Genomic DNA, 26,645 nt, shown 5'->3' with positions numbered 1-26,645 from the left:
ATACAACACCGTTTAAGGCAAATATTGCTGAAGATACGCTGCAGGCAGGTTGGAGCGAAGAAAGAGTAAAATAATAGAAGAGCTACATCCAGCATGAAAGTGATTTTCCTTCATTTTCAAAAGTCGGGTTCTCGTCTTTTTGAGCTCCAGGTCCAAAAGCTTTCCTTGGATATTTTATATCTATATCGACTTCGACAAAAAATCCTTCAATGTGTAAGAATGATCCTACTGACAAAAGTGGAGCAAAAAAATTTCTGACTACAGTTGTTGGGAACGATGTTGTTGAAGAATGTAAAAAATATCCTATTACTGCAAACGATTTCTCAGGAAAAACAAATGTGTAACTTCTGTTTCAACTCATCATTTTTTGATTCTAGTAATTGTAAATAAAAATGCATTATTCTCATAGAACTTGCGTACATTGGTGCTACACATCTAGTTATTTTCCTTTTATAACATTTTTCAGAAATTTTTGAAAAATCAACCAAACAATTGCAATAGTCGTCTGGAATTGGACTACATGATTAGCTCATAGAATAAAAAAAAATATTCCAGCTGCACCACCTTTGGCTTAATTAACAGTTGTGTATTCTGTGTTACATTTTGGGAGTTGCCTAGCAGCTGACTACAATAAGAAATAATTACAATAATTTTTGTAGTGCTGTAATCAAAGTGATGTAACGTTACTACAGGGTGACGAAGTGCTGGTGACCGTGCAGCAGGGCACGCTGAGAGGGTTCACGGCGACGAGCATCTACAACACGTCCTACACGGCATTCCTGGGCATCCCGTACGCCGAACCACCGGTGGGCGACCTGCGTTTCGAGGTGATTCCCAATAAAGTCAGATATATTCACGCTGTTCATCTTTAAACTAAATGTATGGCTTCATTGTTTTACCGAGGCTTAATCTGAAAGCATGCAGTCAACGAAGTATTACTTAATAACGCACAAAGGAAACGTAAAATGTGACAAAAGAAAAAAAAAAAAAAACAGCCTACATCGGTATGTATGTCTCCAGACTTCGTGGTCTCGTCATTTCTTTCTTCAATTTTCGTTTCGACACTTCTGATGGGATTTTCTTCAGGATAATTGAAAACGACATTGCTTTTTGACAGCGTTTTTGTAACAGGGAAAAGATCATGAAGAAGAGTCCGTCAGACGTACAGAAACGTCATTTACATAAGAAAAAACTGAAGTGGGACATGATGTGGCCAAGTGGCCTACCAACTTTTACCTTTAGTGAGATGGGTATGTTGTTTAGTTAGGAATGATTCACAACTGCTACAAAATTAAAATGCAAGTATTTGTGTGTTTATGATCTCATTCTGTTGCAGAGATATCAGAGTCCGAACTACGAATAATAAAGTAGTTCTGGGGGCACTAATTGGTTCATCCTTTGCTTGCCGTGGTGGCCGAGCGGTTCTAGGCACTTCAGTCCGGAACCACGGGGCTGCTACGGTCGCAGGTTCGAATCCTGCCTCGGGCATGGATGTGTGTAATGGCCTTAGGTTGGCTAGGTTTAAGTAGTTCTAAGTCTAGGGGACTGATGACCTCAGATGTTAAGTCCCATTGTGCTTAGAGCCATTTTAACCATTTGATTCATTCTTTCAAAGAGCTTATATCCAAAAATAATTACAATTTACAAATGTTTCAGAGAAACTACTCTTTCCAATTTCTCATTGATAATACTACCACCATTTGACTTTAACTACTTTTTTTTATTATTTTCCCTATTGATATTTCGGCGTCTAAGCATATAGGACTGGTATGACTGCATAACATGTCCTCATCAGAATATTATAATTTACTTACTGATCCTTCACAGATGCACTTACTAAAGGCCAAAAGCCGACATCTTGAAAGAAGAGGTAATAAACAAATTTACATGAGATGGTAGCAGGCTTGTAGTTTAAGGACATCATTTTGATTGTAATCTTCACTAAGGAAAGATCATCTACGTGTCTTCATTTGGAGGTGCGCTCACTCTGCTGTTATTAACTTACTGATTAGGTGTTAAGGTTTAGCGCACAAAGCATACAATATTCCTTGTCTTGTTTGACATTTTTCTTGCTTCATTTCTAAGCAAGATGTAGATCTGCATCCTCACACTTTACTCTTTCCGTTTCTGGCCACTTCTTCAACCAGCAAATCGAATCTGTGAATAAAAGAAAAGATTTCTGTGGCGCCGTGGCTTAGTTGCTAACATCTAAATTGTGGATGCAAAGGCATGGCAATTCCATCCCCAATCAGTTCCAAGACTTCAAATTTGCATCCGGAGACATTGCTAGCCCATCCATCGTGGACAGCATATTGTCTTGTTTCCACGCTGTACAGAGACGGCTGCAATGTTTCGGATCATTTTTCTCTTGAGGCACACAGTTTGCCTCTTTCGAAACAAATAGCTTCTTAACGTACCTCATAAGGCATTTGTGATAAATTATTGCACATTTTTTCACCGTTTAAATTGGCTGTAAATAAGGGCAAACAACCACGTTTCCAATGTCTAAACATCGTTTGATCCACTTCGCAATGAACGTCTTTGAGTTTCTAAGAATTTTAGCAGCAGCTCCATACGAAAGCTTTCGTCCCTTTGGATGGTTTACAAGGAACACTGCCTCGTGACGCTTCAGATATTTTGCACTCATTCTAAACTACAACCGACAGATCAAAACATTCAACTCACACAGTTTATCCATACACTGTGCAAAAGCGCATTAATTTCAGATTCGAGACCACTACCAGAGATGCGGACGTTATCTTTAAAATTATGGTGTACACTTTCTCGTAGAACTGAGTGTATATCACTGCTGTGTTGAAATCAACATTCAGGCGTGTGATGGCTTTACCTTACAAGAAAAATGAAATAGCCCAAATTCAATATCATGTGACTTATCCAGCATAAAATTGAAATTTGTGAGGTAACTGTGTATTGTCAAATATCTCTACGCATTAATTACAAGGTAATCTATTGAAGAAAGGTTGGAGGAAGACGCACAGCGCCCAAGCCTGCAACATATGTAACAACGAACTGGTAGAAGCCATGAGTGCAATAATGACAGGTGTGTGCAGTCGAGTGATAAGATCCACCTGCTGGTTCTGTGCACTCGTAGCCCATACACACGTCCTCTACCTGTTCTTACCTGCTTTGCAATCGTTCGTACGCTGTACTTCATATGGTGTGTCATAGCTACACCTTGAATTAATACAAACGCAACTCAGGAAGAAGACCAAACACTATTAAATAAATAGCACACACTGTGGCAAAGACACACTATATTTTAGAGCTCCAGTGTTTTCCAAATACTTTTGAGTACAGTAGTAACAAAACAATAGCAGACACAGCCGCCACGACCCAGAATTTATGGAGCCTATGTGGTATCCACAAAATTATACTGAGAAGTAACACATTTGCATTTAATTCAGTAGTGACTCTCGTCTGAGATCACAGTAATACTGATACCACGTGGAACTCTGAAACCAAATTTACAGGGTAGTTTTGATTCTGACAGGGAACTACGCACCGTTTTCTCCCAGATATCAACTACTGGCACCTACACCATGGACAAAATATCACCAGTGACTTTTTGACACAATCCCAAGAAAGTTCACAAAAGGTTGACAACCATCGCCCTACTTACCAGCAACAAGATGATGAAATGAACCACCATAAACATTGTTGATATAAGTTACCAACTCTAAGGCTGTAGATATTGCCACACTCAAGGATGAATCTTCAAAGGAGCAACAAAAGTCACTTCCTGTGCAATTGTTTATACTTTCACTTTCTCAGTCTAAGTTGAACGACGAAAAAGTTTATTGTGCCATTAAGTTGGAACTGCCATCAGCTACAGATCAATACCAGAAGCATTCGATTTGTACAGGGCCTGTGAGTATTAGAAAATGAGCTTGGTCAGTGAGCTGCCAGATCACTGTTAGGTCTCATATCGTCTCCATTGATTTTAAAACTCCAAGACATTTGAAAATCAATACCTGCAATACAGTTTTCTGCCACAACGAGAATCTTAACTGCAAATACAACCTCTTAGTTTTAAATACCTTTATCTTTCACGTCTATTACTTACACCTCCTCCTTCATTCCTGACCTATTTTGTCATATCATTTACTTTCATTATATTAGCTTAAAAATCATAAATAACCTGCAAAAGATTTAACTGCTGGACATAAAAACTAAGACACTTGAGATTCCTGATACTACCCAGTTCATAATGCCTACTCCTCTGTTCCCTCCTCTTCGCTTTGAGTCTCACTTCCTGAAACTCTCTCCCACTTAACAGCACTCATTCACGACATTTGTTCTCATGGTTGTAGTGATGATCGTTGCATTTAGAGATAGTTGTGAAAGGACTCCTGTCTCTCTCTCTCTGCGTTGTTTCCTTCGGTTGTGAGACCTACTAAAAGATATGGGAAAATGGTGCGGCATCATCACCTCATTTCTTGTTGCAGGCGGCGTCTCTGACTTCCATTAAGATTCATCTGCTTCTCAACCGACGGTTTGTTTCACCAACCTCAGAACTTGGCCGTGAAGTGCTACCCACTGCACCAATTGGCGATATGCATGATAATTCTTGGTTACTGTCTGCACCCACTTCACTTTTTCTTATTTCTTTGTCATGATATCCTCTGGATTTCATTCGCCTGATTTGTGAAAACATTTCTTTTCCTAGCTTCTAACAAAAATGAACAAAAAATATAACCAGTTTAGATAGTCTTTCAAGTCTTCGGAATCAAACAAACTGAATTAACGAAAATTACACATTGTAGGCCAAAGGCATTGCCACAGTGGTGACACCGGTTCCCGTAAGATAACCGAAGTTATGTGCTGTCGGGCTTCGCTAGCAACTGGATGTTTGACCGTTCGGCTCTGCCGAGCGCTTTTGGCGATTGGGATGCCCTCAGCCCTTGTGTGGACAATTCCAGAGCTACTTGACTGAAAAGTAGCGGCTGCGGTCATGAACGGCCGGGAGAGCGGTGTGTTGACCACATGCTCCTCCATATCCGCATCCAGTGAAGCCTATCGTCTGAGGATGAAACGGCGGTCGGTCGGTACCGCTGCGCCTTCCGAGTCTGTTCGGACGGAGAACGCATTTCAGGGTCGCACTTCCATGTCTCCTACACTAGCGCTTAAGGCTGCTTAGTCTACTTTATTATATAACTCAGGCTAGACACGTACACACATATATTTATAACGTTCAACGTTGGTTAGTCTCTTTTCCTAGATTTAAAGTGACGGTTTATGAAATTGCAGGTTAATGCTAACCTAACTCTGTCAAAGACTCTGTGCCACCTGTTACCTCTGTTTCTAACCTTGTTTCGTTTCCAACTGATATTTTATTACAACTCTCTAACAAGTACATTCCTGACACTGTTCACACCAAAGGTCTCTTGCTATATCTGCCACTCTTACTTACCCTTTTCGTTGTTTTATCCAGGTATATATTCAAAGCATCGCTTCCGGCCACTTCTTATCTATGACCTTCTGGGTTTCATGTTATATGACTAGTAAGATCTTTCCAAAAACCTTACTTATGCCTCAAAATTACCTTACCTCCCTTTGTTCGTGATATATCAAAACTCACAAAATAAAAATTAATAACTGTTTAAATAAAAAGTCAAAAAATAAGAAAAGGAAAAGAGCAGAATAAGAAAAAAAAGAACTATTATATAGTCGACACAATTGATCAACTGCGAAGCTTCTCAAAGAGCTGGAAATCACCTACACTTTTTCTGCATTTACTGACTATACGTCTTAAAGTCTAACTCATTTCTTAACCCAGAAACTCTTTCTGATTTGGTATATACCAACCGAGAGGCACTGGTATGCGGAGATGTGTCTACTAAGAAAGAACCACTGCAAACTAAACTTCTTGATCTCTTGGGACACCTTGTGCGAGTGCAGTTCTGTTTTTACTAACAAAATCGCCTGGTTTAAATATGGTAAGCCTCCCATTATCATCATGCCTTTTCTTTTCTTCTCTGCTCCTCGGCCGAATGTTCTATTTTATCCGTAGTTAGTTCTTGCCTCCCAGGGAAAATAACTATGTAGCCAATTATATACGTGAGTTATCTTCCAGACATTATCTCACATTGTGTAAAACCAGTGATATTATGACAAATGTTGTAAATAACATCTTAAAAAGACAGAATAGAGCTTTTTCAGTTTGTGGTTATCCAATGACAAAAGGCATGGCATAACTGATTCAACAGGTTCCTCAGTTGCTCAATCGGGTTGCCTTGTGGAAAACACGGTGACTTTTTGATATGTCTAGTGCCATTAGGTTTGATCCTATTGGGATGCAGTTGCTCCCAATGACTGCATTTATTGCAGTTACTAAAAGGTACAGCAATCAGTCGTAAATAAGGTTTATTGCGCGTCGAGATTTCGGTCACTGTGCAGCCATCTTCAGTGCAAAAAGATATAGAACCAGTTCCAATAAGGTAACATGCATGCATTACTAAAAATAAGGTTTTATTAGCTTTACATGTCAATCAGTTGTAAAACACAAACCAGTAAATGTAAGTTAAAACATTAAAACCATATACCAGGTGAAACTTCTGGCAGATTAATTGTGTATCGGACCAAGACGCAAACTCGGGACTTTTACCTTTCGCAGGCCACTGCTCTACCATCTTTTTATTCTTTATTTATTCTTTTTTATCTTTTTTTATTTCATCTTCTTTCGAGGGAGTCGACAGTAAACAGACGGCGGAATGTCCTGGTCTTCTACTCGTTCAGCGATGGTGAAACACTACATAATTACCGTTGATGTCTCTCTTCAGTCGATCATGCGCTACATCTCAGTCTCTTCTCGCACCCGGTGCATCCCAATGGTTTGGAGGGCGAGTAAACAACGACACTAAAAAGACAAACGTACGACGCTTCGCGCCGTAAAACCGTCTAATTGCTCGTTAAATCATGTCAAAAATTTAATAACCCTGCAACGCTCCCACTAAAAAAGTACGACAATGTTATACTCTTAATCCACCCAGTGCCGTTGTGACGACTACTAGGGAAGTAAGTGACGTAGGGATTCATGAGTTCGATGGGCTCTACGGACTTGGGCGTCCGTCGCAGCAACAACACCAACATGCGTCGTGTGAGGTGCCAGCAGTCGGCAGCCGTACCACGAACGAAACGTTGCGTGTAGGTGTCAACAGCGGCGCATCCGGGGCAGAGAGGGTCCTCGGCAAGATGTATCACGTGTAAGCGTTGTCGGCTGGGAAATTTTTCAGTCGTTATCACATACCACAGCGCCCTGACCGTGGTGGGAAGGAAAGGCGAGTGTACGTTACTTCACACCCGTCTCCAGCCAAACGCAGGATGGCGTTGTTCAACCACATTAGCAGGCAGCGTCCGTTGAAAGTAGCGGCAGAAGTCCTTGACTACAGGGTCTCGCGTGGTCGGTAGGACATCCAACAGATAATTCATGTCGACCAGATAGGTTCGAATGTGACATAGTTCTGGCGTGATATGCTCAATAGGAATCGGCGACAGGAGAGATTGAGGCATCAGCTCTTGAATAAGTGTACCAAGGATGGTGTCCTTGTCCGAAGTACGTAAGCGATGTATCGTACGCAAGAAGAACAAGAAGAGAGAGCGCGCCCTGTTGTGTACGTTTATTATTCCAATGGGGGCCTGCATGTGTGGGCAATATTAGCGTCTCCTAACGGTTCTTGAACACCCTACCCTCGCTGACGAAATGACCTAAGGCCGCCTGGAACTTGTCAGCTACCATAGCGGCCGTTGGGATCACGTGTGTGTAGTGATTAAGAGGTAGAGGTTGATGTTGACAAAATGTACACATATGATCAAGTCAAGTGTTCGAATGTTATGGAGACGAACTTGCATGCGGATGACATTAAGCAGTCTGCGATACTTATGTGCTGCTGTGCGCTTTACGTTCCCACGGAAGTTCACTCTCAAACAGTTCATCGACGGGACTTTGGTAATGGGCACCGGCCTATTCATATTCAATATTCTGGCCTCATCCATGTAGTGCAACATCGCTTCTGGCCACCTAGCCGTATCGCTGATGCCACGCGACCGCCGTACTTATATCTTATGCCGAATCGAAAAGAAAACTATATCGTCCGCACAAGCACAACATTTAAAATGCACATAGTGGAAGCGAATGCCCTCCAAAGGCTGTCGTAGACCATGACGTGCAGGCTCGAGGGCAAAAGCGAAGAGAAAGGCTTACAGAGGACATCCTCGTCGCATAAAACGCTGAATAGTGAACTTTGGCGGGCGGTAGCCATTGACAAGGACTGTGGAAGGGCTCAGTGGATGAGACGGAGAACCACACCTGCTGATATTTGGGACAGTCCCGTCTTCTCGAAGACAGCCTGCTGTGAATGGCGCTCATATTGGTCAAATGCGTGGTCTAGCTCAAGTGCATGCCGACGTGAGCGCCACCACATCTCTATACGAGCTTAACGCCCTGTGTATATTACTGCCACCTCCCAGACATGCTTGGTCGGCATGAATGGCACCTTTCAGAATAGGGAGTAGGCGAACACGAAGAATGAGGGCGAGTAGCTTGTAACCCGAATTCACTAACGTCAGCGGCCGGAAGTCTTGTGGTCTGTACCGCCCGTTTGGCTTTAGCACAGAGATGATCAAGCCCTCCAACAATTCGGGGTGTGGGGGGTGTGGGGGGAGAGGGACGCGAAAGTCCGGATCCAAGAGTTCGCAGCACATCTGCTGTCAAACTTCCCCCATCATGTCAGGAAAGGTGCTGTAAATTTCAAGCGGTCCAGGGGATTTGTTTCTCACGCGCCCCGCGAAAGGGCCATGCGCATTTCTTCCCACGTGACGGCCTCCAAGAATGTGGCGTCGCCTTGCGCCCTTCCCTAAGGTGGCATATCGTGCAGGACGTCCTCAGTGTCATTGTCACGCCGTCGATCTGCTTGATAGAGAGTGCGGTAATAGTCTGTGAGGGCCCGGGAGATTGTGGGTCTCTGCCCGTTGCCCGTCCGCAGAAATAATTGCTATGATGAATCATCTCTTAAGGTGTCTCCGTTCTCTGACGATGTGATAAAGAGAAGCACGTTCCTCTGGGATGGAATCTTGCAGTATCGCTCGAACCCGCGTGCAGTGCAATCTGTCAACCGTGATCTGCAGAAGTCGTGCCTGTATCCGGTTGACGGCCATTTAGCGTCCTGGTGACGCTAGTTTTCGCAAGACAGTGCAGTAGAACTTAGAGGTCGATCGGAGCCAGAGAGCCCTGTCTCATCCATACGCCATAAGCGTGCGGCGAAGAGGTGGTTTGCCGCAGTATGTCCATCGTGTTTAGGAATCAAAGGTATGACGCCGTTTTTTCACATTTGTGCCAGGCAGCAATGACAGCTACACGGCAAGCTCCTTCCCGGAGAACGTCCAAGGTCCTCTACTACGGCTCGTCTGTTGTCGTGGCAGAGTCACGGCGCAGATGAAGGCCTGATGGTCAGTGAATGCAGTGGGCCACAGCTCAGCACCGACAGCCGCTGCCAGAAGACCTCTGGAGACGTAAATCGTGTCCAACCTGCTGGCCAAGTGGCTGGGGAAGTGTGTTTATCCGGGTCGGTCACCGTGGATTAGTGTCCATGTACCATGCAAAACGAGATCACTGACCATTGCATGACGGGCTGGACATAGGAGCGGTCTGACCTTCAGGGCGTAAGACGCTGTTGAAGTCCCCGCGGACCACGAAGTGCCTTGAAGCAATGGAGCTACCTCAGTGGAGTAATCGCTGTCGACGCTTAGCAGTACCAGAAGGGGCATACAGATTCACAAGGCAGCACAATATGAGCACAATGCCTCTCGCTGATGGCAAATACTGAATATCCGTTGGTTCGATGGCGTTGCATAGTTGTATGGCCGTACCACCACCAGCGTCGGAAGCTGGGTTGACGTATGACGCGTATCCATAAACATGCAGGCGCAGATCAGGCCGTACGTCTTGAAGGAACACGATATCAATGTCCGCCGCTCGAATGATGTCCTTTAACAACTGGGTTTTGATTGTGGAGCTAATACGGTTGACACTGACTATACCTATCCGATACACCTGGGTCATTTGATAGTACGATGACTTATCCTGCTGTCGTTGAAGCCAGTAAGCGCCACGTCACCCGTCAGACCGTCCCTGCCATCTGCACCGTATCTATTATTGATCGGCTAAGAAAAGATGTCGGTCCGACGATCCGCCGGCCGCGGGCATCTGGTTGTCACTCGAGCCTGATATCATTCTTTCCGGCTACATCTCGCACGCCCAGTCACCAAGCGTGAGGAATAGTACGTTAGGCGACGCATGACGTTCATCTGATGCCTTAGCCGCAAAATCACCAGGAGCTCGTCGGTCAATTGAGCATCGTGACTTGGCTTTGTTCTGGGACAGATCTTACCAGCAGTGAACCGGAGACCGTTGGAGTGAGATGCACAGTACCGCTGCATGTGGATTTAGCTCGTCGTCCTGCAAGGTGTCACCGTCTCGCGAAGCATTTCCTGCAGACAGCCTTTTCTTTTCTTTTCTCTCGGCGACTTCTGCTTGCGGGAACGCGTGTCCGCCTCCTGCGGATTGCGACAAGTAGTAGGCACCCGCCGCATCTCTGTGTCCGAGCTCGAACCTATCATCTGGTGTTCTCCTTCCTCACACGGCTGGAGTGCAGACGTGGCCGCTGCCATCGAGCACGGCGACGTTTCCAGTGGAGGCTGCGTCGTCGTGGTCGTGGAAAGCGAGCCAGCAGGGGTCCGTAACTGTAAGGGAACAACGTCCACGTCCGTCATGTTCCTCGCTGCCTCAACGTATGTAACAGGCAGCGTTGTCGGTTGCCATGTAGGCGTCGTGTCTGCACGTGGTATCTGGACGAAGCGTCGCTGCAGGCATTCAGAGCGTACATGCCCTTCCTGCCCGCACCTTCAACAACTTCGCCGTTGACCGCCATAAATGACGATCGCTAGACTGCCAGCAACGGTCGCGTACGATGGGATGTGTTTGCGCTGTTCGATTCGCACCTGACGCGCTCCCTGCAGTGCAGGATACGTCTGGAACGTTTGCCACTTTTCTTCCACGTGACCTAGTACTTCTCCGTAAGGCCGCAGCGCCTTCGCCACAAGCGTGGCCGGAACGGCAGCTCGAAGATTCGGATGTTCCGAACGCCGAGTCCTGCATGGTCAACAGTCACTGCACCCACCTTTCCGTCCGACTGGTAGAAACGATATCTATCGGTGGAACGGTGAATAAGCCGTTCTCTCGCTGCTTCATCGACAAATTTCAGGTAAGCCGTGCTGGAGATAATTGAAAGATGTATACCGAGAAGTTCCTGTGGATAGAGGTGCATTACTTCAAGCAGGAAACGCTCTACTTCGTATGCCTTAGGTCTTGCGTACGGTGCATGGAACGTTAATTTGATCGTGGCCTTTCTGTAACAAAGCGCCATCGTCGTTCGAGGTGATCTGTTTACACTGTAATACCACAACCCGCGCGAGTAAACAACGGCCCGCTTGTGGAGCGCCGCAGAGAGCCCCGTGCACGTCCGCTTCGCAACACGGCTGAGAGACGAGTTGACCATCTGAGCAACCCAAGCACGACTCACGACACGTCCTCACAGCCTTACTTCCGCCAGTACCTCGTCTCCTAACTTTGAATCTCGGTCCGGCACACAGTTTTAATCTGCCAGGAAATTTAATATCATTTCGCTGCAGAGTGAAAATTTTATTCTGGAAGCATGTACACGATGTTTCAGGAGCAATAATAAATATTTTAGGAGGCGGGAGTATTGATGAACTGCAATAAAAAGTGCCCTATAACATGTGTCCAATTTTTTTGAGAATAGAGATAAAGCCTCAGTATGTAACACAAACACACTTAAAGCAAAGGGAAATGAAGACGTTCACGGTTGATTTTCAAAAAACATACAGCTTACTTCAAGGTACATTTCATTTCTCTTGATAACACCACATGTAGCTCTTCTGAGGTCGTCTTTGAGTTCTTTTATGAGGGCTGCATTACTCATGTGCCGAACTATCAAATCGGCTCTTGTGGTTAATTTTTCTTTGTAGACTTTGACTTTCAACCATCCCCACAGGCAAAACCCAAAGGGGTAAGGTTCGGGAACTTTTGTGGCAGTGAAACGTGACCATATCTACCGACCCATCTCCAGGAGAATGTTAGGTTTAGATGATGTCACCTGTGCAGGAGCCCGTCATGCTGGTTGAGCATGAAGGCACTCTCTTCCAATAACGCTGGAAGCTCATTTTCAAGAAAGTACAGATAACAGGGTCGTGTAACGTGATGCGGTATCACAACAGGCCCAATCAGCTGATTGTCTGTCAGACCACACCACACATTTACAGAGAAGCGTTGTTGAAAATGTGTCTCCACAATGGCATTGTATTGGGTTTTCTTCAGACTACTGATATGTGTTATGCCTTCACGAGCGATAGTGGCTTCATCAGGAAGTGTAAAAATGGGACTAGACAAAATTCCAATAGTCTATCTTTATGTTCGATTCGAAGGTGTTGAATGAGCTGTAAATGATAAGGATGGAACCCGTACATACGTAATGTCCGCTATATTCTTATATATGGAACATTGATATGTGCAGAAGTTCTACGTTAGCTTGGTGAAGGACTACGTTCTACCGACTGGATAATGTCTTCTACTTCATCCACAGTCTGTTCATTTACACGTTCAGATGCGATATGACTGCTGGGCACTGTACGAGTGTCAGACAGTGTATTGAACACACGAGAGAACACTTTTGAATCTGGCAGTCTGGAGTTAGCAAATCGTATGCCGTATTCTCGAGAAGTAGCAACAGCGTTTCAATTACAGAACCCTTACACAAACAACATATCGGCTTTCTCAGCATGTGTAAATACGTGGGGCATGTTTACACGCTGGAGTACACTGGACTTGGCCAACAAATCACAATGAAAACTTTAGTGGAAACTAATGCATAACTTCACAAATTGAACATCAACATTCTATTGCTGACATTCGATAAATACACCCATAGCAACCCATAGTAACCGATGTATCAACAACCGAAACCAAAATGCACTGAACTCATTCTTATCTCTGTACTCAATAAAAATTGGACACATTTTATATGGTATTTCTATTGCAAATCACCTGTACTACCATCTCCCCAAATATTTACCAGTCCTCGTGAAACTTGCTGTACATATTCCCATAGTGCCAACTGGACTGTTCGTGTCAAAGGGTGAGTTCGCATTGAGACCATTGCTTCCATTTAGACAAAGCTTGCTTCATTGTACGCCATATCAGTCTACAGCACCCTTTTTACATGTTTGATGCGATGGCGGCACGTTTTCATATAGTATATTTTACCATCTGTTTATTATTCTATGCTTCTAAATCACGTACGTACATGATACATACAAGGTGTTTGCAAATAGAAACAGTCACTAATATTTTACAGTTACACATTATGATAATTCTGTAAACTAACCAGCAGCATCAGTTATTGCTACACACTTCACAACAGAACATAGTTTAAAAAATGCAAATCGTCTTGTTCAAAATGCCTAAGTTAATAACATTTTTATTAAAACCAAGTTACTCATTAAGCACAGTTGAAGCAACAGGAACAGACAAGAGTGGTGCTGTAAGCTGTCATACCATGAAGGTTATGTCAAGAGGAGCAGAAACCTTTCTGCTTCAAAATTATGTTTCTTGCAAGTATCCTAAAACAATACATTATAATTTACAATGTCTAGTGTTAAAACTAATAACCTATAAAATGCATGATGCAGTAATGTGTGAAATAACTAGTTGGGTAGTTGATTTTGGGGAGGGGACCAAAAGCGTGGTCATCGGTGCCATCGGATTCGGGAAAAACGGGGAGTGAAGTCGGCCGTGCCCTTTCAAATGAACTATCCCCGCACTTGCCTGAAGTGATTTAGGGAAATGACGGGAAACTTGAATCAAGATGGCCGTACGCGTGTTTGAAACCTCGTTCTCCCATGTGCGAGACCAATGTGATAACCACTGCGCCACCTCGCTCGGTGAAATACTTAATGTATGCATTATATGCGATCTGAGAGCGTAATCACAACTGGGTAGCCATTGTTACATCAGTGTGTCCGTTGAGAGAGGCCCACAGTAGCCAAATCCCAACGAATTGTAAACAGTTCCAAAAACTGGGTGCTTGTCGTGGCCTCACGCTCATTAAACTGTGTCTTTCGAGACAACGCTTGATGGGAAAAGATTTCAGACTATTCCAACAGGTACATACGTCTTCCATTCTCGCATGGCTGGAGTATCCTCACCTATGAGGACAAAACTGGTACACTATGTCCACTTTAAAGAAAATGGCAGCTAATGTAGACCATTCCGAAGCATTTTTGCGATCCAATGTGACATGATCGCCAAATAGCTTCCAGACGGCTACCATTTTGTCACACATAGCAAACATCCCAGTGGGGATATTCATTTCTATAGACAACTGACTTAAGGAAAAGATTACTTTTTCCAGTACTTTTGTTTTAAAAATTGTACCCAAGTTACGCGCGCTAGAAAGCGACAGAATTACTTTTAGTTTTGTAGAAACAAACGTCATCCTGCTAGTAATTTTACTGTAGTATGGTAAACAAATGTGTTTAATATTGCTATCTTTACCTTCATATACAACAGTACTTTTAATAAGACGTGCGTGTTACCTTATTGTAACTGATCCTTGTTCGAAACTCCTGGTGAGAAATCCATCTTTTACGCGGACGTCGAGCACGGTCGATTATTAGTATCTGATTTGCCGCTATCTTTTATAACTTTACACAAATGCAGCTCATGGTTGTGTATCATTTATTGACCATTGACGAACTGCCACCATTATAAAAGGTGTGACACCTTAGTTATAATAAGAACCTGAACATGTTTAAAACCTCGAATGGTTATAAGGCAGTCACTTTCGGACCGTGTTGTTACGAGACAGTAAAATATACATGATTAACGTTAAAAAAAAAACGACAAATTGCAGGACGGTTTCCTGACTGGATAGGGCTGAAAAGGTCCTATGAACATGTGTCCGGGGATGCATGGTTGTCACGGCAGATGGCGCTGACGAGTGATAGATCCTCTGATCACGCGCAGCGCGTTTCTTGTGCTTTACACGCTGTGTGATTGACGCAGCGTGTTGTAAGCAGCAGAATGGTCCGGTATTAATGTCGGGAACAAGCAGAGGTGGTATTTGTGTACTGCCAGGATTGTGGAAACCGTCGAGAGGCACATGTGTATACTAAAGCAAGTACCCTTACAGACACCAGCTACATCATACAATATTTCAAGCTAGTTTTGAGCATCTGTGTAATATGGTTCCTTTCAGACAGAAGAACGTGCCGGTAGACGGCAGACGGTGCAAAAACAAGATCTGAGGACCAGGTTCTACAGGATATTCAGGCGAACCCTTGTACAAGTTCCAGGAAAGCGGCCCGTCAACACGGTGTAAGGCGAAATATCCTGATTGACGACCGGTACTATCCTTATCACTTGTAACGAATGCAAGGATTATTAGCAGCTTGATGTTTCTTTCACCAGACCATCACAACTATGGGATTTATGTCATCTGCTCTGTTTACCGACAAAGCAATATTCGTGTATGTGTATTTAAACCAGAGACCTAGAAACGACGGAGAGGCTGCGTCCCACCGAACTTCTGAGGTCATTAGTCCCCTAAAACTTAGAACTAGTTAAACCTAACTAACCTAAGGACATCACAAACATCCATGACCGAGGCAGGCGACCGTAGGGGTCTCGCGGTTCCAGACTGCAGCGCCTAGAACCGCACGGCCACTTCGACCGGCAAACGCTTTACAGAGAGAGAGTCCGGAACATGTGGAAGAGTGTGTAAATGCATGATGCAACGTGTGAGCACGTGGACTGCATACCATTGAAGCCACTTCAAAGATCTGTTGTGACATTGATGTGATACAGCTATGTACTGTGTTCCAGGACAAATTGTTATCATTGCACGCACACCGTCTATTTCGACCATGTTCATAGGATCATTTTCCTCCAAATCCAATCAGAAATCCGTCCTGCAGTTTGCCGATATTACCAGTGTTCACGCTGTGTATGTACGCGTGCTACATAAGCTGACAGTTAATTTTCGACAGCCTCCGCAAGTTGCCAGCGGCTGGGAGGGCGTCCGCAACGCCACGGAGTACGGCAGCGACTGCGTGCAGGAGACGGGCGAGGGCTCGGAGGACTGCCTCTACCTGAACGTGTACGTGCCGGGGGTGCCGCAGGAGGGCGCCGGGCTGCCCGTGCTCTTCTACGTGCATGGTGGAGGCTTCGTCAGGGGCAGCGGCTCCAACCAGAAGTTTGGGCCGGACTTCCTCGTCTCGTACGGAGTTATACTGGTCACCATAAACTACCGTCTTGGGCCGCTAGGTATGTATTACACAACGTACAATGCAGGCAGCTGTGCTAAGGTAGGACTGTACTTCTAATCCTGACACTCAAATACTGGGATAATTATTGTAGTGGACGTAAATGAAAGTCCGCGTATAGCTGCATGACTTGACTGGAGGTGCATACCTCAATCTTGCTATTTATGCGTAACGAGTTTCCGGTCTTGGTAACTGACATAGGGCTGGGAGAGCGGTCTGCTGACCACATGCCCCTCCATGTCCGCATCCAGTGACGCCTACGAGCTGAGGATAACATGGAGGCCGGTCAGTACCGTTGGGCATTCGTGGCCTGTTTGGATGGAGCTTAGTTTAGGTTTTATGCCTAATGAGTTACCTGCATTTCCTAAACAAATTCTATAGATGCCTCAAAAAGGCGAAATGCGTCTATAAAGCTTCTGGTTCATTACAATCTATGCTACTTTTCTTCTTGAAAATATATCAATTATGCTCCTGAACCTTGGCTATATTTACAAAAAATATGGTTACGTATACGAAGTGAATTATCTCATTGGAACACTTGCTACAGGGTGAGGCAGGGAGAGAAGCTTCCGAGAATATATCCAACGTGAGTAAAATACTCGATGTGTGACTGTACTTTTGGTACAACCGCCTCTGCTTTTAATTTCACGGTAGGTTGTTTTGCCTTTCTATGCACTAAATCAGTCTTTCCGAGACTCACTCTTTCTCGACTTCTTCAGATTTTTCATGCAGCTAGTTCACCGTCAGATCCGTGCATATCCTGTTTATTTCACTCCTAAGTGACTTTTATTTTACTGTTCTTGGATTTCCAAAACACTTTTAATCTCTCTTTCACTGATCAAATGAAGTATTTCTTCTGTTATGCATAGCTTCTTCGCAGTTACCTTCCTAGTACCTACGCTTTTCTGTACAAATAAAGGCCACTCTCCTGACGCCTTCTCTGCACCATTTGCCTCGATACATCACGTCCAGTGGGTGCTGTGCGATCAGATGCCAGTAGCCGTGCAGTGCTATGGCCGTACCGTCGAGCCCTTTCAGCCAAATAAAGGCCATCCCTCCCTGATGTCACAAATGATTGGCCCTTCCCTGAACTTCGGGATACAGTTTCGGTCCGTATAAACTGTCACCATATCCGAGAAACTGCAGAACGATTCACATTAAGCCATCAGGCTACATCAGCTTGCTACTGTTCTGCTCTAATTATTCTCATGGCCTTTCTCCGCAGAGAGAGTGGTAGGCGATTTCTCTGTGCCATATTGAACCGACTCTGACTGTGTACACAGCGATTGTCTGTGTGGGACTATTCGGTAAACAACATCCCGTTTGTTGACTGCCCTGACGTCATCATTGGCTTGGTTGTCCGTCGACCGGAATGCCATCTTCCTTGCAGAAAACGATAATACGGACAGTTTGTATGACTACATCGTGAATTAAACATAGGTCGGTGAAATAGCGGTTTTTTGCTTTAATTTTGAACGATAGTGTCTATATGTGGTGCGTGTTCTTTTGAACAAGACCGAAAGAACAGATATTTGGATCCTGCAGTCACTATGAATCAACACACAGAAAAATTAAAGACATTGGTTGTCAGCAGGAATTGACTGAAATCAACGGGGAAGTTGAAAATTTATACAGGACAGATATTCGTGTCTGATTTGTCTTCGATAATTTTTTATTTAATAAATCGGTTCAATATATTTCTTGATTTTTCATACTTTGATGTGTCATTTTCGTTACAGTATTGTGTTTGTTATTTTCTCTTATTTTTTGTATCATTCCTTTTTCGTTTGGAATCTGCATGTGTCGCCTGTGAGCTGTAACCAGGACTGCTCATCTGTTGGTAATGCGGCAACTCGTGTACCCAGTGTGACGAAGTTTCAGCTAACCAATGAAAAAGAGTAATATTACAGTTTGATTTTACTGGTCAAACAGAATTTTTTTTTCTATTTGATGAAGCGTTCATCACCTGTTAAAGTGCAGAACTGATGTTTTGCGACTGGTTTCGAACCAAATGGTTCATTCTCATGCCTGAGCTACTGAGACAGAACTGATAATGCAGTGAAAGTGCAACTGTGACATATTTCTTAGCAAACTCTTCATGAAATGTTAAAAGAGATGTTGCTTGTCCTGTATCGGCGAAATGTTGATACTGAAATTTTTCCGTCTTGAATTTGCTCGTAGAGTTTAACTTTAATCGCTATGAACAAAGCGAGTTTCATTAACATTTCTGCTGCTGTTGTTGACTGACGTATTCTCGGTACATTACCCATCAGGAAGTTGTGGTTCGGTCAGGACGTGGGCATAAATCCAGGGCTACAGCACGCGTCATCTGCCACAGTTCAGACATTGTCTAGTTTTAATCAAATATCGACAGAGCAACTCGTGTTCCCATCATAACCCAGGATGGCGGCTTGCACCATTGTTCGCGATGTACAGGCAACAGCTCTTGTGAAGTGACTTGCTGCGTTTGTGTGCTAACAGGTAACTGGCAGCCGATGTGACAACATTGTAGTGGCAAGTAACGGACGTCCACCATCAAGCCATTTTACTCGCGCTATAGAGGCTTTTGTTAGAAGATGGACCACGCCACTTATCAGTATACATATGTTTGATGAGAAATTTTCGAAAGATGAAATTCGAAGTTGTTGCCTTCTTTGTATCACCCATCATCTACCAGATGTGTGAGGTCCAGACACGATAGCGCTGTTAAGATGTCAGTTTGATCTCAGGTTTCCTGAGTGCTAGAGACGTGGTGATCCCTGGCAACGCGGGACTCAAGGACCAGCTGCTGGGGCTCTCCTGGGTGCAGAGCAACATCGCACGCTTCGGCGGTGATCCTCAGCGTGTGACGCTGGACGGACGCAGCGCTGGCGGCGACGCTGTCTCCCTGCATCTAACGTCACCTTTGACTGCAGGTTTGTACAAGGCAAAGTGAGCCTTACCAACATGACAGTAACAGGCTGCGGGGTTTGTCAAGTGAATATGCACCAATTTTCGGACTTCGTCGTCTCCTAGTGTAAGGATACAAAATCGTTCGACGGTACCATATTCTTTGGGAGGCTGAATTGTTGTGTAACTAACAGTGAAGTTAACAGCAAGTATTTCTTCTTAGTAATTAAGTGTAACGGAAGGCAACATATTAACTATTAAGTGTCGATGCAAAAATGCTGTCAGCTATATCCAAGGTAGAAATAGGTACAAGGGATTCGGAACAGGCACACGCTCTCTGCCTTTCACCTTCCCTTGTTCGCCTGTATATAATTTCTTTGCCCCAAAATACATAGATTCTAATAGCCCTGATAAAATTTGCTACCGTTAATTGAACATTTTAAATACAATGAAAGGGGAAGGAGTGATCACTAGGTCAGTTCACTCCGGCTCATATTTTTTCAAGTGAATAGATCCCAGCCTTTTAGTGTCAGTCTCTACCTTCTGCAGTTGCCATAAAGTTTTCATTGGAAACGCTTTCCTTCAAAAAATTTCGGTAACTATGAAGTGGGTAGAAAGTTACAACGTAGACTTGTCAATATATCGGAATTCATCAGCTTAGCTGTGTTGAAGCTGCTACTTGAGCAGTGGAATTGGATGATAAACATATTTCCTTTTCCAATAGCACCTTTCAAACGTATATTATTTTTTGTCCAGTTGATACGGAAGTGTTCCTTAGTTGTGTAGATTCGAGAGGCGCTCCACAAGTAGTACAACACATTTTCCCCCTCCTGCTTTGGTTGAAAAAATGCCATGGTTGTTGTGGCACTGTGCGGAATATTCCCGCCTTGACTACAGTAATTTCATGTATCTACATCTACATTTATACTCCGCAAGCCACCCAACGGTGTGTGGCGGAGGGCACTTTACGTGCCACTGTCATTACCTCCCATTCCTGTTCAAGTCGCGTATGGTTCGCAGGAAGAACGACTGTCTGAAAGCTTCCGTGCGCGCTCTAATCTCTCCAATTTTACATTCGTGATCTCCTCGGGAGGTATAAGTAGGGGGTAGCAATATATTTGATACCTCATCCAGAAACGCACCCTCTCGAAACCTGGAGAGCAGGCTACACCGCGATGCCGAGCGCGTCTCTTGCAGAGTCTGCCACTTGAGTTTGTTAAACATCTCCGTAACGCTATCACGGCTACCAAATAACCCTGTGACGAAACGCGCCGCTCTTCTTTGGATCTTCTCTACCTCCTCCATCAACTCGATCTGGTACGGATCCCACACTGATGAGCAATACTCAAGTATAGGTCGAACGAGTATTTTGTAAGTCACCTCCTTTGTTGATGGACTACATTTTCTAAGGACTCTCCCAATGAATCTCAACCTGGTACCCGCCTTACCAACAATTAGTTTTATATGTTCCGATGACTGGCGGTTCTGTACGTAGCCACCCAAATGGCGTCTGTAGCTGAGGTGGGGACAATCATAAAATCGGACACGCTTAGGCTCTTGGAGAACGTGTAATACGACCTGTCAATGAGCAAAAGCAAGGTGAGTCGTTTCGTAAAGCATCTCACGTCATCGCAATATGGTCACGCAAATCTGCCCAATCTCTGGCGTGCCGGCCGGCCGCACACACCCCCAGAAATTGAAGAAACGACTTCAGTGTGTTCGTCGCGATAAAAAAAAGCAAATGAACTCCATGAGAACAAAAGACCTGGCACAAGTCTGTGCATCCAAGAGGAGCTCACAAAAATTCATTCTACTGTTCCTCATCGACCCCATATTCCTGGTCTCGCACCTTCAGACCGCCATCTGTTTGACCCAACGAAGGACGCACTCCGCGGGAAGCAATACGTGAGTGTTGTGGTGGCTATTGATGCAGCAAGACATTCGCTCCAAGGTCGACCAGTACAGTGGTATGGTGCGGGAATACGGGCCCTACCAGTAATGTGGTGTAAGTTCATCGCATTGAACGGAGATTATGTTGAAAAATAGGGTTTTGTAGCAAAGACAGCGGGAAATAATATGGTGTATTGGATCTTGGATAAAACCCACCTGTTTTCAGACAAAAAGTATTGCATTAATTGCTGAACCCCTCCCGTAGAATCGACTTCGTCAATTTTAGTGCAAACCACAAGCTACTACCTACTGCTTTGAGTTTCGTTTCTTTCATGAAATTAATTGGTGCGACACGACATTCAAAATGACACAAAGGCGCACCAAACCCACAACATTCATACAAGAAATGTAATCGCAGTTGCGACTATCGACAACCATCAGCTATACGAGGGAATGACGACAATTACATTTGTTCAAAATGTGTTCAAATGTGTGTGAAATCATGTGGGACTTAACTGCTAAGGTCATCAGTTCATAAGCTTACATACTCCTTAACCTAAATTATCCTAAGGACAAACACACACACCCTTGCCCGAGGGAGGACTCGAACCTCCGCTGGGACCAACCGCACAGGCCATGACTACAGCGCCCCTAACCCCTCGGCTAATCCGGCGCGGCAATTAAATTTGTGCCGGACCGGAACTCGAACCAGGATTTCCCGATTATCGCAAACAGTCACTCCATCGCCTTTTTTTTCTTTCTGTCATTGTTAAACCGCAGTGTGTTTTCGATCCGAGTCCGGGCTACCTTCCTGTTTTTCGAGTTAGTGAACCGCGTATTTTCTTTTTCTTTTTACCGTTCTTTATTGTACTTATAAATAAATCTTACAACAATGGTTTTCGTCATTAGAAAATACAAGAATTTAGTTTGGAATGTTGATAACAAAACAAATTTATATATGTGAACATAATAATCATAGTTCTTACTTCAAACGCCACTTTTCCCAAAATTAACTTTTATCCATTGACAACAAATTACAGAACACAGGTATTTTTTAGGTATACAGAGTAAAAAGGATAACATAAAACTCTTTTATTTAACAATTGAAACAGGAAAGAATAACTCACAGATGCTCTTGTGGTCCAAAAACGAATCGGCGACAGCCTGTTTTGAAGACACCGTTTGGGGACATGCCTTCAGAAAGCAACGTTGAACCTTTGGTGATCATGAGAACAGAGCTGCACCTGTCAAACCCACTCACTGTGGAGGTTGAAATTCCGCGATGGTTCGAAAGGTATGCTCCCTAAGTAGTCAGCAATATGACTGGTATTTGACATGTCTCATCATGTAGTATTGTTAGCGAAGATCTTAAAAAAATCATTTATGTTCTTGGGTCCATTTCTGGTACCCAGGGATAAAAATCCAGTTTGTGCTTGAGAGGTATCTATATGCCCGCTGCAGCATCGCAGAAAGGGTGTTCGTTGTGTCATCCACATGGCAACTCAGCTGAAGCGATGCAGAGAACCTATTCTGGAAAACTTCAACACGAAATAACACTCGTTTAACGCACAGCTCTAAATATGACGAACGTTAATATGTACTCTAGACCATATTTCAGTGCTAAAAGTTGCCGGCGGATATAGGTATGATGGAGGAATAGAGGTATCTGTAGTTAGAAGCACCAAAGAGTTTTGCCCAGCCGAATGATTTCCTACATGGGGCTGATTTTACTTACCCAAGTACTACTTTCAGATAGTCCCCGCAAGTGCAGAAAGCTTGGAAGCACAAGGCAATTGACTGTTCACTTCTTAATCCTCAAGGGACAGTCAAACATTTCTTCTTTGTTCCAGGAGGACCAGTCTTTCCGATAAATACGTTTAACGGACTGCCGGAAGTGTCTTTTCTTGTGTCTTTTGTCCATCTGTGACTGATTTCTGCAGACCAGAAACAGAAGCCTCTTGTTCTACTGATGACATGGTGTGGTCAGTGATGCCACACTTCTTTATCGGGACTGTAGTGACACTAATCGTTACAAGTCTCTGTCTCTCTTTTTGTGTCGTTGGTCCACCAAGTCAGAAACTTCCAGAAGCCTCTTGTTCGACTGTGAGGTATATTGCCATTCTACACGTTTACCTTATTTATTTGGTTGCGACAACATCGAATTTGTTGTGTTGTTTGCATCTAGATGGTAAAACATAGGTGGAAGAGGCATTTAATGGTATTCAAGACCAGAGAAGTAGTATGACTATGATTACTAAATCCTTAGTTGACTTCGTGAAATACAAGGATGGTCTGGAATATGTTACGTCTCTGATACCGGCATTCTTTAAAAAACACCAGTGGCACTATCACTTTCCTTTATTTCCCAGTTTTCATGTAAAAATCTTCGCACACGAGATAAGTTCCTGAGTATTCATAGTTAATCAATGGTTTGCAGCACACGCCACGTAATTATCTCGCTAAAGTTGTAGGTCTCCACTGTTTATCTTCCGTGTTGTACTATAAAAGCAATCAATAGCATACTAATCCGATGAGACCCGTGACCTCGCTGTTTGGTCTCTTCCCCCATACAACCCATTCAAGTTTATGGGACCCATGCTATAAAAGACTCACAGGGTTTTTATGCTGCAGCTACACACAGTAATTACGATTTGAGACTGCTGTCAAATATAGAAATTTTAATTAGACACCTGTTTATAATGTTCTGTATACCATGTAAACAACCGGAATGTCACCGTAGGCTTCCGCGGCCGTTGTCAATGTCAATAAAATTCTTCTGGGTTAGAGACCGCATTGTCATTTATAAAATTCCAATTTTATAAATGACAATGCGGTCTCTAACCCAGAAGAATTTTATTGACAACCGGAATGTCGTTTTTTGTAGAGAAGCATTGGTTACAGAATGACAAGCCATTTACATTAAATACCTTACTTCCATTTGCCTACGGTTCCTTAGAAGAAAAGGGCGTACAAACAAACAATTATACTGTGACTGGGTGACTAATGCTGTCAACAAATGAAAACTCGTGCTTAGTGAACAGTGATATCGTGTGTACGGTTCGTATATCCTTACGTGCCATAGATTTACGTGACATTATTTTCATTTTATTTGATTATAGCTTATTCTTTCACTGTATTCAGGCTGCCTATAATGATAGGTACGCGACAGCAGGTCGAATAATATTCTCCTTTTGAAAGAGTACGGGAAGGTACATTGCTGACTGCCAAACGGGAACAGTGTTACAGCTTCAAACATTTGCAGTACTTCCTTGTGAACCACGTTGCTCTTCACCCGTGGAAAAGCTTTATTCTCGCATACTGATCCATGGGTCGTTTAGTATTTGAATAGGACGTGAGAAATTAACTCCTGAGTTGCAAAATGAAGTTGCAGATTCACGCTGCGAATAATACTTGAAGATGTCACACAAGTGGTGTTACCAGGCTCGAAAAAAATTCACAATACCATTTGACACTAGTAGCAGGCGGACACAGAATAGACAGTAACTCTACAAGAACCGCTTCCTTCACCTACAAGTCGAAGTAAATCTCTCTGCTCCACTTGAGAAACGGAAGGTAGGAGACGAGATACTGGAAGAAGTAAAGCTGTGAGGACCGGGTGTGAGTCGTGCTTCGGTAGCTCAGATGGTAGAGCACTTGCCCGCGAAAGGCAAAGGTCCCGAGTTCGAGTCTCGGTTGGGCACACAGTTTTAATCTGCCAAGAAGTTTCATATCAGCCCACACTCCGCTGCAGAGTGAAAATCTCATTCTGGAATTAAGTAGTGCTGATCATACCACAGACTACCCTACAAATGCTGACCACCACGTTTAGCCATGCATGTATTGAGTGGCTGACGCGTGTTTGTACGCCTGCCGCAGGTCTCTTCTCACAGCTGGTGGACCAGAGCGGCACCTTCGCCGCCCGCATGTCGCTGGTGCGCGATGCCCGCCACCACGCCTTCGCACTGGGTTCTGTTCTCGGCTACGAAGCGGAAAACTCGCAGCAGCTGGTGGAGTTCTTACGATCTGTCAACGCCACTGACCTTCTAGTGGACCAGTCGCTCTTAATGACGGATGAGGTGAGCCCTGCTGTGTTGTTGTGTCAGAAGATTTCACGAAATTGAAGGAAACATAATACGAAGAATAATACTACTTCAGGCGCCGAAACCTTCACCTTGGTTTCAAAAAAAGAAAAAAAAGAATGATTCGTCTCAGCAAGCGCTCTGCGGGCATTTAAATGACAATATTATTAGATCGCTGCACATTTCATGGTCAAAGGAAATCCGAGGATTGCGAACACTTTTGTGACGAAGTATGCATCAGTCATCAAGTAATATAACGCGATAGACCACCAAGTAAAAGTGCGGATATTGTAGTTTTCAAAGGTTCCTATTTACGTTTCATGAGCATCCCTGTTATACTTTTGTGAGGGCCTAAATGTTTCGATTTATAAACGTCTAAAAATCTAACTAAACAATCTTGCTGAAGCGTATTTTCTCAGTACAAATCAACTAATAAGTTTTTCTTCCGTTATTTGAACCTCTGAATCATCCCAAAAAGCTGCAACAGCAGAAAACCTTTTATTATCTTTTTTGTTTAAATATAACTCAACTCATGTGCATGACAAACTTAAATACAGTCTTTCACTATTTCCTTACTCCTCCCTCTTAAATTACTTTTCCCCTGAGTGAGGAATGTGGGATCTGTTACAGGCTAGTTAGAAATGATCTTCGTCTTCAGTCTTATAGGAAATATATCTTCCTGGCACAGCTGGAAAATGCAAGGAAGGAACAGACCAGTCTCTTGGGAGGCAGAAGAAAAGAGGTTGATTTGGAACTGGCAGTTGGTAAGAAGGCTGGGAGAAAGAGAAGTGACGTTATGCTTTCACTCAAACACGGTGGGTATCAAGCACTGTCAGAGTTAAAAGGAGAAGAGTGTCAGTGGGCCTGGAAGCAGGACATTTGTAGCACAATTCAGCCGTCATCTTGGACAGGGTTGTGCCTTGAGAAATGGGTGGTAACCTGGACAAGATAGTGTCTTTCACTTGTGGCAACAATTTACATTTTGTCAATCTTTTCTGACTTAATGCTCGGTAACAATTAGATAGAGCTGTGATGCGGATTAATGTGTGGTTGGAAATGCCACCAATGGCAGTTGCCTTTGCACATGTTGCTACGGTGATCGATCGGGACTAATTTCGACAAATTAACAGTTATAGATGAAGCCTCAACAACAACAGTTAATGTAATTTTATGCTCAGGTACAAGCATAAACACAAGTGTCATAGACTCCAACAGTAGTACCCTCACAAACATAAAAGCAGAGCATTCTGGTATGTTACTGAACAGAGAGAGAAAAACAAAATCACAATAACATACAAACAAAAGAGAGAGGATGAAGTTATAAATGACCCACATCATCTAGCGAACTATATTAAACGTCATTTTTCAGGT

General features: G+C 43.8%; 1 protein-coding gene across 1 annotated transcript in view; it reads left to right on the top strand.

The window, feature by feature from the left end:
• LOC126355906 (juvenile hormone esterase-like) overlaps positions 1-26,645 on the top strand; it is an 86,006-nt gene that overhangs the window by 3,390 nt on the left and 55,971 nt on the right. The window contains exons 2-5 of the mRNA XM_050006418.1: positions 693-827; positions 16,141-16,417; positions 19,146-19,331; positions 25,072-25,271. Of these exons, the coding sequence (XP_049862375.1) occupies positions 693-827; positions 16,141-16,417; positions 19,146-19,331; positions 25,072-25,271 (798 nt within the window). The remainder of the gene's footprint in view (positions 1-692; positions 828-16,140; positions 16,418-19,145; positions 19,332-25,071; positions 25,272-26,645) is intronic.

Source organism: Schistocerca gregaria, chromosome 3, assembly GCF_023897955.1.
Source record: "Schistocerca gregaria isolate iqSchGreg1 chromosome 3, iqSchGreg1.2, whole genome shotgun sequence".
Classification (NCBI taxonomy): domain Eukaryota; kingdom Metazoa; phylum Arthropoda; class Insecta; order Orthoptera; family Acrididae; genus Schistocerca; species Schistocerca gregaria.
Note: the sequence above shows the minus strand (reverse complement) of the source record. Positions and strands in the feature narration are given on the sequence as shown.